The 14,327-nt window shown below is 41.9% G+C and overlaps 4 protein-coding genes across 6 annotated transcripts; 2 read left to right on the top strand and 2 right to left on the bottom strand.

Moving 5' to 3' along the window:
- Positions 1–59: 59 nt before the first annotated feature.
- Positions 60–6,387, top strand: pigl (phosphatidylinositol glycan anchor biosynthesis, class L). Its single transcript, XM_061298714.1, has 7 exons — positions 60–343; positions 597–696; positions 2,730–2,820; positions 3,350–3,417; positions 3,923–3,954; positions 5,138–5,271; positions 5,350–6,387. The coding sequence occupies exons 1-7, from the start codon at positions 97–99 to the stop codon at positions 5,476–5,478; spliced, it is 801 nt and encodes a 266-aa protein (XP_061154698.1). The 5' UTR covers positions 60–96; the 3' UTR covers positions 5,479–6,387.
- Positions 4,319–7,607, bottom strand: cenpv (centromere protein V). Of its 3 annotated transcripts, none has more exons than XM_061298729.1 (5): positions 7,464–7,607; positions 6,375–6,467; positions 6,240–6,309; positions 6,041–6,155; positions 4,319–5,810 (listed from the first exon to the last, which is right to left on the bottom strand). In XM_061298729.1, exons 2-5 carry the CDS (start codon positions 6,464–6,466, stop codon positions 5,656–5,658), a joined length of 432 nt encoding a protein of 143 aa, XP_061154713.1. In that variant the 5' UTR covers position 6,467; positions 7,464–7,607; the 3' UTR covers positions 4,319–5,655. The 3 variants fall into 3 exon arrangements, with proteins under 3 accessions (XP_061154713.1, XP_061154711.1, XP_061154712.1); XM_061298727.1 differs by lacking the exon at positions 7,464–7,607 and adding an exon at positions 6,542–6,878; XM_061298728.1 differs by lacking the exon at positions 7,464–7,607 and adding an exon at positions 6,633–6,870.
- Positions 7,608–7,901: 294 nt separating this feature from the next.
- LOC133167737 (polyubiquitin-C) lies at positions 7,902–10,743 on the top strand. The gene is made up of 2 exons (XM_061298646.1): positions 7,902–8,059; positions 8,572–10,743. Exon 2 carries the CDS (start codon positions 8,580–8,582, stop codon positions 10,635–10,637), a length of 2,058 nt encoding a protein of 685 aa, XP_061154630.1. The 5' UTR covers positions 7,902–8,059; positions 8,572–8,579; the 3' UTR covers positions 10,638–10,743.
- A 1,128-nt stretch (positions 10,744–11,871) lies between these two features.
- On the bottom strand, positions 11,872–14,066 carry LOC133167758 (polyubiquitin-C). Its single transcript, XM_061298682.1, has 2 exons — positions 13,908–14,066; positions 11,872–13,362 (listed from the first exon to the last, which is right to left on the bottom strand). Exon 2 carries the CDS (start codon positions 13,352–13,354, stop codon positions 11,981–11,983), a length of 1,374 nt encoding a protein of 457 aa, XP_061154666.1. The 5' UTR covers positions 13,355–13,362; positions 13,908–14,066; the 3' UTR covers positions 11,872–11,980.
- Between the last annotated feature and the right edge of the window lie 261 nt (positions 14,067–14,327).

Here is a 14,327-nt window from a genome sequence, read left to right as displayed (position 1 = left end):
TACAAATTGCTTCGACGATTTTACGTAGTTTACTAACGGAACGAATAATACTACACTTGTCCTAACACGGTTTGTTTATGAGTACGGTAAAAAATAATGTATTTATGGTTGGTCGTCATCGTAGTAGTGGCATATCTGTTTTGTTTAAAATGCATTTATTATCGACATCGGCGATCTTTAAAACATGGAATCCATGCGTTAACAAAGTTAGAAACATATGGATCTGATCTGAACTGTCTCGTTGTAACCGCGCATCCGGATGATGAATGCATGTTCTTTGGACCAACGATCATACGACTTGTTGAATGTAACGTCAACGTGCATTTGCTTTGTTTATCGGAAGGTACGGTAACACCACATTTCTATGAAGTCTACTTTATGATGAGTAGTCGTGAATTTTATTGCAACATACAAGCTTCCCCAGACATATTTAGTTAAAACCCACTAATTGAATCTGGGATCCAAAATTGATATTATTGTGCACTGGAGCTAGGCAAATTTTAATTAAAAAAATTAATCTCTGAAACCTTGCATTTAACACTCCTACATTTCAATGCACCTGCAACCTCATGTGTACAACACCAATTTGCTTACAGGGAACTACTACAATCGAGGTGCTGAGCGTAGACAAGAACTTTTCAACAGCTGTGCTAAACTGGGGATACCATCCTCCAGAATTACCATACTAAACCACAAGTAAGCAATTTTCACATATGTAGTCATTCATTTTAAAAAAAGATGCTACCGTGTACCAGTTCCAAGCATTCACCATTCAATGTCTTAATCTCCTTAATCACGACCACTATGATGATGAATTTCTTGTAAGTGCTGCCCAACTATGGATTTGTCTGTGTGTGTATGTCTGTCAGCGACTGTATCTGAACTTTGATCTCAGAACTGGATTGGAGCCCATTTTCCACTTCTGCTGTTTGAGCACCCACTTAATCAGCTTTTGGCAAACTCCAGCCCCACTCACATTTGACTTCATGCTCGCTCTCTCACCGCTCTCCTTGCACGCCCCTCCACCCGCAGCCCCAACTCCAGTCGGCTAGATTTTGGTCAAAGCTCCGAAGCACTGCTAATGTAGGTCGTACCACACTATCTGACTCGAGGAGTATGCCTCGTGCTTTGTGGCGAACCACACTTCTCTCTGTTTTAAACTTCCATGGGTCACATGCGGAAAAATCCAGTGACTGCATTATTTGGTCTGCCAATAAGATAATCATGCAATTTGATGGAAGACGTGTCGGCACTTCTGATGGGGAATACGCATGTACTGTATTAAAAGGAATAGCTAACTGCACTTTAACTTATAAGTAGCTGCACAGACAGCAGATGTTTATCCTACGAGCAAGTACTGTTTACTAAAAGTGTCCTTTTGCTCTCTCTCTCTCGCCCACGTCACAACTGTAACTTGGAACTCTAAGACAAAATGTCAGATGACATGTAAATCCAGTTTGAAAATGGGATTTTCCCATTATTGCTTATGAATAGGACAGCTGTGTTGACAGAATTCGGGGCCCCAGTGCATTTTGCGGCCATTGTGATCACGCTCGATCGGAACACGCTCGGCTGCCTCTGCACTCGCGCTGGCTTGACCTCGGTCTGCTCCCGGCAAATTAGAACTGCTTACTGCACAAACCTAACAGTGTCGTCTTTTATCAAACTGAATCTAGACTTCCCCGGATATTTCTCTAGTCGGTGAATTCAGCTTGTGTTTTATTTAATCCCATACCAAATATCTACAATGCACGACAAATATCCAAAATGCACGACAGGCATACGATTCATGAATCAACCAATGTTTTCTAGTTCAATTGGAATTGCTATGACCACAAAAAAAATTTGATTAACACGACTAAGCCGAGTTCTGAGTGTCACAAGAATGTCATCAGCGAGAATTGCTGAATAGAGATACGAAGAGAGATAGAGAATCGCAATCCTTGGAAATCGACATTTGGCTAAAGTTCGGCGACCGCACATAAAACCGCCTGCATCCACATGCAAAGCTACAAGTACGTAGGTTATTTTAGGACATTTTGCTGCGTTGCCATAGTGACGCCAACACTTGGTCTGCTTGAGGAAAGGTCAGGTATCTTGTATCTTTTGTTCATTTCCAACATCCCTCCCACCCAGAAACCAAATGTCTAAAATAACAGCTGAATGAATGCAGTAGTGAGAAATATAAGCCATGAGACAAATAGAAAATAATCATGTTGAACTTTTTTGGAGGGTTGAAGCCAAATCCAGGAAAGAAATGATGGCTGAATACATTTGGTTGTTCTGTTTGCATAGTTGTCCTATTCATGATGTGATGTTCCACATGATGGCTATGAACAGCAGCCCCTCCTCCCTCTGACACTGCGACCCCAAAGCCTGACCCTCACTGGCCTGCCTCACTGCCAATAGTTATGTGACCTAATCCATCACTTCCCCCAACTTGCTCAACTGTCCTGACTCATTGTTTGCGACAAAAGGAAGGGCAACGGGAGTAGACGTGACCCCTCAACCACCCTTGCTTTATGCACGCACATTTATCTCAGGCAGGCAACTTAAATGCTGGAGGGGGGGGGTGCAATTTTTCATCACTGGTGGGGAGGGGTTAACACTTTCTCACTATATTGCGGAAAATTGACACTCCTGTGAGATTACAACCCAGACATGACTAGTCTTAATAAAATTCTGATGTAATATCACTGCAACCAAAGTGCTTTTCTTTTGCCTTCCAGGAACCTTCCAGATGATCCCAAAGCAGAATGGAGAGTCTCCCTGGTCAGCTCTATAATTTTGAAGCACTTGAGAGCTCAAACATTCCACATGGTATACATAACTCAAGTCATAGCTTTCCTTTGATTTCCTGTGTGATAACTCCTACTTTTCATTCCGCCAAGGCAATCTATTTGCTTAAGCATGTTTTAGTACCTCAACATTCTTGCCCCTAATTCTGTTTTGCTGCGGTTTCTATCAAAATTCTCCAACACTATTATTTCTGTTCAAGCGTGACGGGATTTTGAGCCTTCCTAAAATATAAGTAGGGCATTTAGGATTTCGTGTGTTCGTTTGGATTCATAGCAATCGCGAGTTTGAACATAGCTACATAGCAACTGCCAAATTTGAAGGCATTTTTTTTCTCCCACATGCTCAAAGGTTCAACCATGCACACAGAAAAAAAAAAGTCCTCTAAATATCAGGTGGCAGATGCCAAGTACCTCCACAGACTGGGTCAGAAACCCGACAGCTAACCAGGAAAATTATTCTCGCTTTAGATTTGTCTTCACTCACTCTTGGATGCACCGATTGTGTCCTTCCAACCAGAAAGTGACATTTTTTGGTGTTGTTGTTGTTTCAGGCGCTGACCTTCGATGGAAGAGGAGTCAGTGGCCATAGCAATCACGTAGCTATCTATAAAGCTGTCAGGTAGATTGAATTTCAAGGCTTGTTTGGTGTTTTGAATCCACTGACATTTCTGCCTTAGTCAATCATTAAAAATCATCTTACACAACATGGCAAAAAAAAAAAAAAAAAAGGCACAGGAAAACAATCATTTTGCCAAAAACAGTGAACCTTGTGCATTTTTTACAATGTTTTTCCCAGAACATCTGTACATGCCAAAAATAATTCTCAAAAGCAGTCTGCTGCGCTCTCAAATAGAAGCAATAAATCCTGACACTAAATTGGTGGTGGGACCGCTCTGGTTTGGGAGTATGACCAAATAAGCTTTTTCTCCTGGCATTAATGTACTTTTTTTTTTTTAAATCTTCCAATCAGATCAGTCTTGGTCACAAACCTTTCACTTAAGTTGTTTTTTAATGCAACTACATAGCCTCATTTTTTAGGACATTACATTTGTATTATAATCACCAATCTATGGTCTTTTTGTCGTGTCAAATATGTTTTTTGTTTTTCTCCTCTCTTCCCTCAGGCACATCGCTTCCAATCACCAACTACCTAATGGTAAATTTGATACCTTCACCGTATTTAGTAATTTGTCTACTTGTGACAACATGGGGTTCTTTTGAGCTATACTGGAAGAAAATATGTATTGTACATTATCAGCATGAATGTCAGGGTCATTAATGCTGATAATGTACCTTACATATTTTATCATGAGCATTTAGGGATAGTTACATTTTGTTTGTTACGATATAGCGCCCCCTTGTGCACACCACAGATGCCAAATGATTTTTATTTGCACTAAAAAGTAATATATTTGTATTTTATATTCACAAGGGAATTTGTGATGCTTTACAGCAGGGGTTTTCAATATTTTGGGGCCAGTGTCAGAAAAAAAAAATACTAATGACAGGTTTAAAAGAAATTCAAATTCAATCATTTAATTGTCCATAGTGAGCTTTAGGACCACTTTAGTGATTAGTTTTCAAAATATAGGACAAATGAGTCTTCAATTAACCATCATCAAAAATGCATCTTTTTGAAATGTGGGAGGGGGCCGAGGGAAACTGGGGCAACATGTGAACAGATTGAGAGCTAGTCAGGTCAACAGGGGCTGTTAAGAAACAGAGCAATTCATCATGTCGCAATAGTCAGCACAGTTGCCAGGCTCCATCAAACGGAACCTTCAGTGAGTCATCTAAAAACCAGAAGGCTTGTCATCAATCATGCTCAAGCAGGTTTTACAGCTTTAAACCGAATGAACTGAGTAACACCTCATCTGTCTGACTGACCTGTAACGTGATTAAGCTTCACGTGACTATACAGCAAGTTAACCTAATAAAAACATTTAAGCCTTTTTGGCCCATTTTCAATTTCATTAACAGAAAGCTGTTTGAAATTTGGTCAATAAATTCGGGAGATCCTAAAAATAAAAAAAAGGCAGATTTGTTCAAACACTGACATTGCATCAAGCACTTTCTTGGAATGAGTGAAACACTACACTGTCTGAATCAAAATGTTGTTGGCAGAAAAAAGGGTTACTAAATAAAAAATGTGATTTTTCTTTTTAACAAATTGGATGTGTGTGTGTATAGTTAAGCCCAATGTAATTTGACAGCCAGGGTCGTATAAGGACGCTGTATTATTTTCAACTCCGCTAACGTGCCAGGAAATTGTCGGCATGAATGATAATCATCTGCAAATGTCCTGAACATGAACCAAAAACTTTCTTCCTGTTCCCTAGACTGCTGTCTGTTGTCCTTGGTAACTGTCAGCCTGTTAAGGAAATATGTTTCCTTCCTGGAACTTCCTGTCAGCTGGCTGCTTCCTTCAGTGCTCTGCTGCATAATAGGCGCCAATGGCTACAGGCAGTGCAAAGTAAGAACAGTAAAGACAGTTTGACCACTATTATCTATTATTTAAATTTTATTCTTATTTCAATTTTTTTTTTTTTAGGCTGCCATGCTTTGTCATCGCACTCAACTGGTTTGGTTTCGGTATCTGTACATCACTTTCTCACGCTACATGTTCGTTAATACATTCCAAATGATTCCACGGGGACCAAAAGTTAATCAAATGTATTAGGATTTTATACTATGCTATTTATGACTTGAATAAGCTGACCTAAATAAACTCATAAGAGTTTTGCCTAAAAAAAATAAGCACAATTTTAGTATGTTCAGTCATTCTTGTGAAAAAAAAAAGTCAATCTGCACTGTATTTTATGCTGATCAAAATACTGATTTTTATACCACAGCAAACTTATTTTGTCTCTTCCAACTGACTGCCCTTCTTTTGTTTTGACATGTCTTTGATTGTCTTGTGTGCTTTCATGCTTTCCTCCCATTTGTCCCCCAAGAATTTCTCTACTGTAACACTTTGCACTGTGCCTAGATCCAGACAGTGTGGAGCGACACCTGAAAAGAACATAATGGGGGGAAAAAAACAAAGATCATGATAAATTAAAACAAATTTGTTTTCATCCTAGTTTTTTTTTTTTTGAGTGGATTTCCGTATTTGCCTGTCATGTAAAATCTGTTTACACCAAACTCGCACTATGCTCAGTTGGGTGTTTGCAGTATAAAGAAAACATGTTTACATTACATGGAGAATCATCATGTGGTGCGTCAACAATTCTCCTTCATACCGTATCCATCAGGGTTGGAGCGTGGCGTGTAGAAACTCTGAACGCCGCACTTTTTACAGAAGGTGTGCTTTGCAATGTGAGTATTGAACGTATAAGTGGTCAGATGATCCTCACCCTAAGAAAAGAAAAAAGATGAAAACATGATTGTTTATATATTTTTTTTGCCGTTGTAAACTCTTTGGAAAAACAGAATCCCTACCTGCAAAAGAGTAAAGTTAACCTTTGGGACAATGAAATGACGGTTTTGTTTCTTTGTGCAAATACTACAGCTGGAAATGACAAAGACAATGTCAATAAATGTTTTTGCATACTCGTGAAAAATAAAGACCCATACTTGCAGTCGAAAACATGGAGGTCTGGAGCACTCCAGACTTCAAACCGAACAGCTCCACAATGGCAGCCACCGGTATGTTTCACAAGAGCCATTCTGAAACAAACGGAGGTTTTCACAATGAATTCATTCATATTTTCCAAACAGTTACATGATTGTATTCAGCTGACCTTCCAGCAAAACTGGACCAACTTGTTTTGCGCAACCACGTCAAAGGTCCATCACAAGTCATTTACATAACAAACATGTCCTCATTCTTACCTACTGATTCCTTCCAGATGTATTCAAATGTGATCATCGCAAATATCTTTGTTGTCCAAAGACGTGATAGATGCCTTTCACGTGATAAACCAGTTTTTACAAGTACAAGGGTTGGGTTTTTTCCTGGAACTTTTTTGGGGTCAGGTAATTATTTCTAAGCACGGAGGAGGGCAAAGTACAGCTGACTTGCACAAACACATTCCCTCCTGGGTTGAACTAGTTCAGCCTGACACATAGCTCTGTGTTGGAAAACTGTGACGCGCTACATCACGGGTTGGGTGTCATGTAACATGTTGCCAGATGATACGCTATGACCCAGATAGAAGAATATTAGCTCTATCTTATCAAATCATCAACCTCATATAGAAAGCCACAAGGCCATATACAGATTTGTAAGCACTTTGTTTTAGTTTATTATTTTATATGACAAATTGAAGGGTGTCTGAACTTGACTTTGCCCCTTGGTGTCTTGACACTTTTGCATACATTTGAAAATGTGTACAGTACTTTCTACAAGTTACATTAAAAAAAGACTTAATTCAACCTTTGGATGAATACAGGACATTTTTTAAAAAAAAGGGCAGATATAGATAAAACTGATCATAAAATGAATTTATATTTTTGGTACTTAACTACACTTGCGTCTGTACTTTTCTACTCAGAAGTCAAACACAAATACCCCAACCAAAAGATTTACTAAGTGATTTAGTTGAGGTGAGGCCAACTGTGGCAGTCCTCACCCAGAGACTAAAATAACACAAGCTAGTAGCACGTGTTTAGAAGTCACGTTTAAAGGGGATCAAATTAGTCCCCACCATTTTGTCGTCTCACCTTGTGCCATTTAGTCAAGTTTACACGACAGAAAAACAAAACAAGAACAAATTCACTCAGTAGTGCGTCAAGGCGAAACAAAAAGGGCCTTGTACAAAGTCTGATAAAGTCTAGTTGTGTCTTGTTTGTTGTTCTAACGATACTCGTCGACATTTTAGGTTACTTACTGCTCAGCAACCAATGACAAATCAAACAAACAATTCCTCCGTCCAATCAAAGGAGGAAGATTCGAGAAGCCGAGATCCTTGGAGAAAACTCCAAGGAGGACCTTATTACCATGCAATATTATTCCGCCGAGCTCTCCAAGTTTTAAAAAGGTCGTTTTATAATGTTTCTGTCGTTGTTATTCGATCGTGTTTATTCTTAAAACGTACTTTAAGTGTACTGGGTGTCAACAAAATTGACCGTACGGATTGAAATACGGTCTGGCATGGAAGTAGTGGACTACCTTTTACTGCGGATGGATATTGTCAATGACGTGGCAGTTGCTACTGTATATAAAGGGATTTTCCTGACGCGTTGCAGTACAGGCTGACAACGCACCACTTTCGCTACGTTGCAGAAGTTGATTTGTTCCAGCGCTTCTTTCTTCTTAAGTAAGTATTCATTTTCTATATGTATTCTATACTTCATATCTATATTTCTATATCAATTGTCTCTGGCGTGAATTAGATCGTTTTGCGGTTATAAACATTCGCTTACTTACCTGGTCTTATAACTGATGGTGACGCATTTTAAAACAAATAATGTAACGAAACTCACAAACTACTATATGACAGTTCTTTGACTATTACATTGTCGTAAATTTTATCTTTTTTTTAACGATCAATGGTTTCAAATAATCGCTGTTAGCTACAGCAGTGACTCGACATTTTCAGTGGAAGCTTCCATTATGGGCGACGGCAACTGAACAAAAGGGAATCAACAAGATCTCAAAATGGCGCTGTCTACATGAGCGCTAATAGATTTTGTTCTAATCAACACCTTTTATATACAATGTTAATTAAAATAAAATTACATTTAACTTGTGTTGTTAAAAATCTAATATTTCACTTTGGGATTTTGAGAAAGGATTTTAATGTTTTCCCCTTTTACCTTAAATCGTCAGGTTGAAACATGCAGATCTTTGTGAAGACTCTTACTGGCAAGACCATCACCCTTGAGGTTGAGCCCAGTGACACCATTGAGAATGTCAAGGCCAAAATCCAGGACAAGGAAGGCATTCCCCCTGACCAGCAGAGGCTGATCTTTGCTGGCAAGCAGCTAGAAGATGGCCGCACCCTGTCCGACTACAACATCCAAAAGGAGTCCACCCTCCATCTTGTCCTGCGTCTGAGGGGCGGCATGCAAATCTTCGTGAAGACCCTCACTGGCAAGACCATCACCCTTGAGGTTGAGCCCAGTGACACCATTGAGAATGTCAAGGCCAAAATCCAGGACAAGGAAGGCATTCCCCCTGACCAGCAGAGGCTGATCTTTGCTGGCAAGCAGCTAGAAGATGGCCGCTCCCTGTCAGACTACAACATCCAAAAGGAGTCCACCCTCCATCTTGTCCTGCGTCTGAGGGGTGGCATGCAAATCTTCGTGAAGACCCTCACTGGCAAGACCATCACCCTTGAGGTTGAGCCCAGTGACACCATTGAGAATGTCAAGGCCAAAATTCAGGACAAAGAAGGCATTCCCCCTGACCAGCAGAGGCTGATCTTTGCTGGCAAGCAGCTAGAAGATGGCCGCACCCTCTCTGACTACAACATCCAGAAAGAGTCCACCCTACATCTTGTCCTGCGTTTGCGTGGTGGCATGCAAATCTTCGTCAAGACCCTCACTGGCAAGACCATCACCCTTGAGGTTGAGCCCAGTGACACAATTGAAAATGTCAAGGCCAAAATCCAGGACAAAGAAGGCATTCCACCTGACCAGCAGAGGCTGATCTTTGCTGGCAAGCAGCTAGAAGATGGCCGCACCCTGTCAGACTACAACATCCAGAAAGAGTCCACCCTACATCTTGTCCTGCGTTTGCGTGGTGGCATGCAGATCTTCGTTAAGACCCTCACAGGGAAGACAATTACCCTTGAGGTTGAGCCCAGTGACACCATTGAGAATGTCAAGGCCAAAATCCAGGACAAGGAAGGCATTCCCCCTGACCAGCAGAGGCTGATCTTTGCTGGCAAGCAGCTAGAAGATGGCCGCACCCTGTCAGACTACAACATCCAAAAAGAGTCCACCCTCCATCTTGTCCTGCGTCTGAGGGGTGGCATGCAAATCTTCGTGAAGACCCTCACTGGCAAGACTATCACCCTTGAGGTTGAGCCCAGTGACACAATTGAAAATGTCAAGGCCAAAATCCAGGACAAAGAAGGCATTCCCCCTGACCAGCAGAGGCTGATCTTTGCTGGCAAGCAGCTAGAAGATGGCCGCACCCTGTCAGACTACAACATCCAAAAAGAGTCCACCCTCCATCTTGTCCTGCGTTTGCGTGGTGGCATGCAAATCTTCGTCAAGACACTCACTGGCAAGACCATCACCCTTGAGGTTGAGCCCAGTGACACAATTGAAAATGTCAAGGCCAAAATCCAGGACAAGGAAGGCATTCCCCCTGACCAGCAGAGGCTGATCTTCGCTGGCAAGCAGCTAGAAGATGGCCGCACCCTGTCAGACTACAACATCCAAAAAGAGTCCACCCTCCATCTTGTTCTGCGTCTGAGGGGTGGCATGCAAATCTTCGTCAAGACACTCACTGGCAAGACCATCACCCTTGAGGTTGAGCCAAGTGACACCATTGAAAATGTCAAGGCCAAAATCCAGGACAAAGAAGGCATTCCCCCTGACCAGCAGAGGTTGATCTTTGCTGGTAAGCAGCTGGAAGATGGCCGCACCCTGTCCGACTACAACATCCAAAAGGAGTCCACCCTCCATCTTGTCCTGCGCCTGCGTGGTGGCATGCAGATCTTTGTTAAGACCCTCACAGGGAAGACCATCACCCTTGAGGTTGAGCCCAGTGACACCATTGAGAATGTCAAGGCCAAGATCCAGGACAAGGAAGGCATTCCCCCTGACCAGCAGAGGTTGATCTTTGCCGGCAAGCAGCTGGAAGATGGCCGCACCCTCTCCGACTACAACATCCAAAAGGAGTCCACCCTCCATCTTGTCCTGCGTCTACGTGGTGGCCAATAATCAGTTAAAATTCGGTGTTCAAGTCAAAAATAGTGTTATTTTCAAAGGCATCTGCTGTGTTGGCCAAATGTTCAATGCAAATGGTTGAAATAAAAGGTTAAAGATTTTTTGGTGTTTTTCTTTAAAGATATATAAATACTGCAACAATACAGTTAAAAAAAAAAAGTCATATTGATTTATTGCAACTACATTGAATTTCAGCAGACCTGCTTGATGCCAGGGATGATGATCCACATTTGTTTTAGGATCAAATGCGCAGTTATACAAAAATGGGGAGACTATGCTTCGCTTTGGGTAATTTTGATTTTATAAGTTAAAATCCCAATGATTGTGAGCAGCAGCAGATCCCCATTTCAACCCCTTACACTGAGTTCCAAGCAGTGAAAAAATGGGTATCATTTTTATAGTCTCCGGTACTACCTGATTGGAACCACCGGGTAACCCGATTATCCGGTTGGAACCCACGACCTCCCAATCTCAGGGCGGGCACTCCACAAGGCCACTGAGCTGGTAGATGCTATGGTGAGTGGTATAACAATTATAGTAGTTTTTAAATGTGTATACATATATATGCCTACATATTATCCAATATATCTACTGCAATTTCACATTACATTCACATTCTGGTTTGAAATTTACTTTTTTTTAATAAACATTTGTTATAACTTGTCTGGTGTTATTCCTTGATTTTTTGTTTGTCAATTAAAACAAATCTGGCATTTGGTTAACTGCTTTATGTGCCAATGTAGGTACACCTCATGGACACTTCAATAGGTACACGACCAGAGGTAAAAAAAAAAAAAAGCGTTAATTGCACAATATAAGCACATATGTACATTCTCACGCCTGGAAACAAACCAAATTCTTACCGAGCAAGAGCCCATGTCACTAACCAGTCAGCCATTTTGACCTGGAAGTCCAAGGTCATCGTCACTGTTTTGTACTAGTGATGTTCAGTTAAAAGATTTTGAAAAGCATTTATTCCAAACCTTCACTCAGTATGATTTTTTGAACACCTCACCTGTAGGAGCAGCCAAGCAGAGTAGGACCAGTTGGTATCAAATGGAAGCTGGGTTGACTTGATCCTAAAACAGATCTGGAACATCATCCCTGCCACCAAGCAGGTCTGCTGAAATTCAATGTAGTTGTAATAAATCAATAGGACTATCTTTTAAATGCATTGTTGCACAGTATTTATATTTACAGTATTTATCTTTAAAGAAAAACACCAAAATAGCTTTAACCTTTTATTTCAACCATTTGCATTGAACATTTGGCCATCACAGCAGATGCCTTTGAAATTAACAACACTATTTTTGACTTGATCACAGAATTGTAACTTATTATTGGCCACCCCTTAGACGCAGGACAAGATGGAGGGTGGACTCCTTTTGGATGTTGTAGTCGGACAGGGTGCGGCCATCTTCCAGCTGCTTACCGGCAAAGATCAACCTCTGCTGGTCAGGGGGAATGCCTTCCTTGTCCTGGATCTTGGCCTTGACATTTTCAATGGTGTCACTGGGCTCAACCTCAAGGGTGATGGTCTTCCCTGTGAGGGTCTTCACGAAGATCTGCATGCCACCACGGAGGCGCAGGACAAGATGCAGGGTGGACTCCTTTTGGATGTTGTAGTCGGACAGGGTGCGGCCATCTTCCAGCTGCTTACCGGCGAAGATCAACCTCTGCTGGTCAGGGGGAATGCCTTCCTTGTCCTGGATCTTGGCCTTGACATTTTCAATGGTGTCACTGGGCTCAACCTCAAGGGTGATGGTCTTGCCAGTGAGGGTCTTCACAAAGATCTGCATGCCACCACGCAGACGCAGGACAAGATGGAGGGTGGACTCCTTTTGGATGTTGTAGTCTGACAGGGTGCGGCCATCTTCCAGCTGCTTACCAGCAAAGATGAGCCTCTGCTGGTCAGGGGGAATGCCTTCCTTGTCCTGGATTTTGGCCTTGACATTCTCAATTGTGTCACTGGGCTCAACCTCAAGGGTGATGGTCTTCCCTGTGAGGGTCTTCACGAAGATCTGCATGCCACCACGCAGACGCAGGACAAGATGGAGGGTGGACTCCTTTTGGATGTTGTAGTCTGACAGGGTGCGGCCATCTTCCAGCTGCTTGCCAGCAAAGATCAGCCTCTGCTGGTCAGGGGGGATGCCTTCCTTGTCCTGGATCTTGGCCTTGACATTTTCAATGGTGTCACTAGGCTCAACCTCAAGGGTGATGGTCTTGCCAGTGAGGGTCTTCACAAAGATCTGCATGCCACCTCTAAGACGGAGGACAAGATGGAGGGTGGACTCTTTTTGGATGTTGTAGTCTGAGAGGGTGCGGCCATCTTCTAGCTGCTTGCCAGCAAAGATCAGCCTCTGCTGGTCAGGGGGGATGCCTTCCTTGTCCTGGATCTTGGCCTTGACATTTTCAATGGTGTCACTGGGCTCAACCTCAAGGGTGATGGTCTTGCCAGTGAGGGTCTTCACAAAGATCTGCATGCCACCTCTAAGACGGAGGACAAGATGGAGGGTGGACTCTTTCTGGATGTTGTAGTCAGAGAGAGTGCGGCCATCTTCCAGCTGCTTGCCGGCAAAGATCAACCTCTGCTGGTCAGGGGGGATGCCTTCCTTGTCCTGGATCTTGGCCTTGACATTCTCAATGGTGTCACTGGGCTCAACCTCAAGGGTGATAGTCTTGCCAGTGAGGGTCTTCACAAAGATCTGCATGTTGGCACCTAGAATGCATAAAAACCAACTGTATTAAAAACCTGAACAGGAAAAAGTGTTTTGATGTTAAATCCATAAAAAGTCGATTGTATTAAGATGATCAGGAAAATACGAGTTTATTATGAGTTACACCTTTAATCCATGGGATTTATTCATAAAATCATGTTAATAAAAGGCAAATTGAATTAATAGCAATAACCAAAAGCATGGGGGCGCGATTCATCAGTTATCAATCTACCAGCGCCATTTTGAGACCTTGTTGACTTCTTTATGTTCAGCTACTGCCTACCATAATGGACGTTCTATTGTCAACATCTAACCGTTGTTCAACATCCAACGACGACGAATTGTAAAATCAAATCTTACACAGTTAATCGAAAGAGCACACCCAAGTATCGTAACACTTTTTAAAATCAGTCACCGTTAAAACACAAAAGCAGCCGATGCTGAAGACCAGGTTAGAGTGTTTACAAAAATAAATGGGGGGGAAACGATACAAGTCAGGCCACAGACATTTGAATCAACGAAACGAGCGAAATTAATTCCTACTTACAATAAAGTGACGATATTAAAGATTGAGTTGGTCGTCCGTAGAGTCTTTGTTGCTTTCTACAAGAGTGTTGAAGATGGCGTCGTTATAAACTAGACGCTGCCACGTCACTGGAAATATCCATCCGCGTTAAAAAAATATATCTTTTTTTTCATTCCCCGGCATACAACTTTTCAAACTCTGGCGTTTATTTCCTTCACGCCTGTTGCGCTTAAATTATTCTTTAAGAATATGTACAAAATCAATTATAAATAGCGTACTTATAAAACGATATTTTTGACAAGGGTTGCTCCGCGGATTAATATTACATTGGACCGGGGTCCTTCGTGCTGGGATTTTCTCACAGGAGTTTGGGAGGAATACATTTAAAAAATTGTAAATGATCGGCAAACATCATTCTTATTTTTTTTGGTGGGTTTCTTT

This window comes from Syngnathus typhle, linkage group LG15, assembly GCF_033458585.1.
Source record: "Syngnathus typhle isolate RoL2023-S1 ecotype Sweden linkage group LG15, RoL_Styp_1.0, whole genome shotgun sequence".
In the NCBI taxonomy this organism is placed as follows: Eukaryota; Metazoa; Chordata; class Actinopteri; order Syngnathiformes; family Syngnathidae; genus Syngnathus; species Syngnathus typhle.
Note: the sequence above shows the minus strand (reverse complement) of the source record. Positions and strands in the feature narration are given on the sequence as shown.

Coding starts and splice junctions, on each gene's coding strand:
- pigl (XM_061298714.1), top strand. CDS start 97: ATGTATTTATGGTTGGTCGTCATCGTAGTAGTGGCATATCTGTTTTGT. Junction 344..596: donor TTTGCTTTGTTTATCGGAAG/GTACGGTAACAC, acceptor ATTTGCTTACAG/GGAACTACTACAATCGAGGT. Junction 2,821..3,349: donor GAGCTCAAACATTCCACATG/GTATACATAACT, acceptor TTGTTGTTTCAG/GCGCTGACCTTCGATGGAAG.
- cenpv (XM_061298727.1), bottom strand. CDS start 6,603: ATGACTTGTGATGGACCTTTGACGTGGTTGCGCAAAACAAGTTGGTCC. Junction 6,310..6,374: donor CTCCATGTTTTCGACTGCAA/GTATGGGTCTTT, acceptor TGTCATTTCCAG/CTGTAGTATTTGCACAAAGA. Junction 5,811..6,040: donor CTCCAACCCTGATGGATACG/GTATGAAGGAGA, acceptor TGTTCTTTTCAG/GTGTCGCTCCACACTGTCTG.
- LOC133167737 (XM_061298646.1), top strand. CDS start 8,580: ATGCAGATCTTTGTGAAGACTCTTACTGGCAAGACCATCACCCTTGAG.
- LOC133167758 (XM_061298682.1), bottom strand. CDS start 13,354: ATGCAGATCTTTGTGAAGACCCTCACTGGCAAGACTATCACCCTTGAG.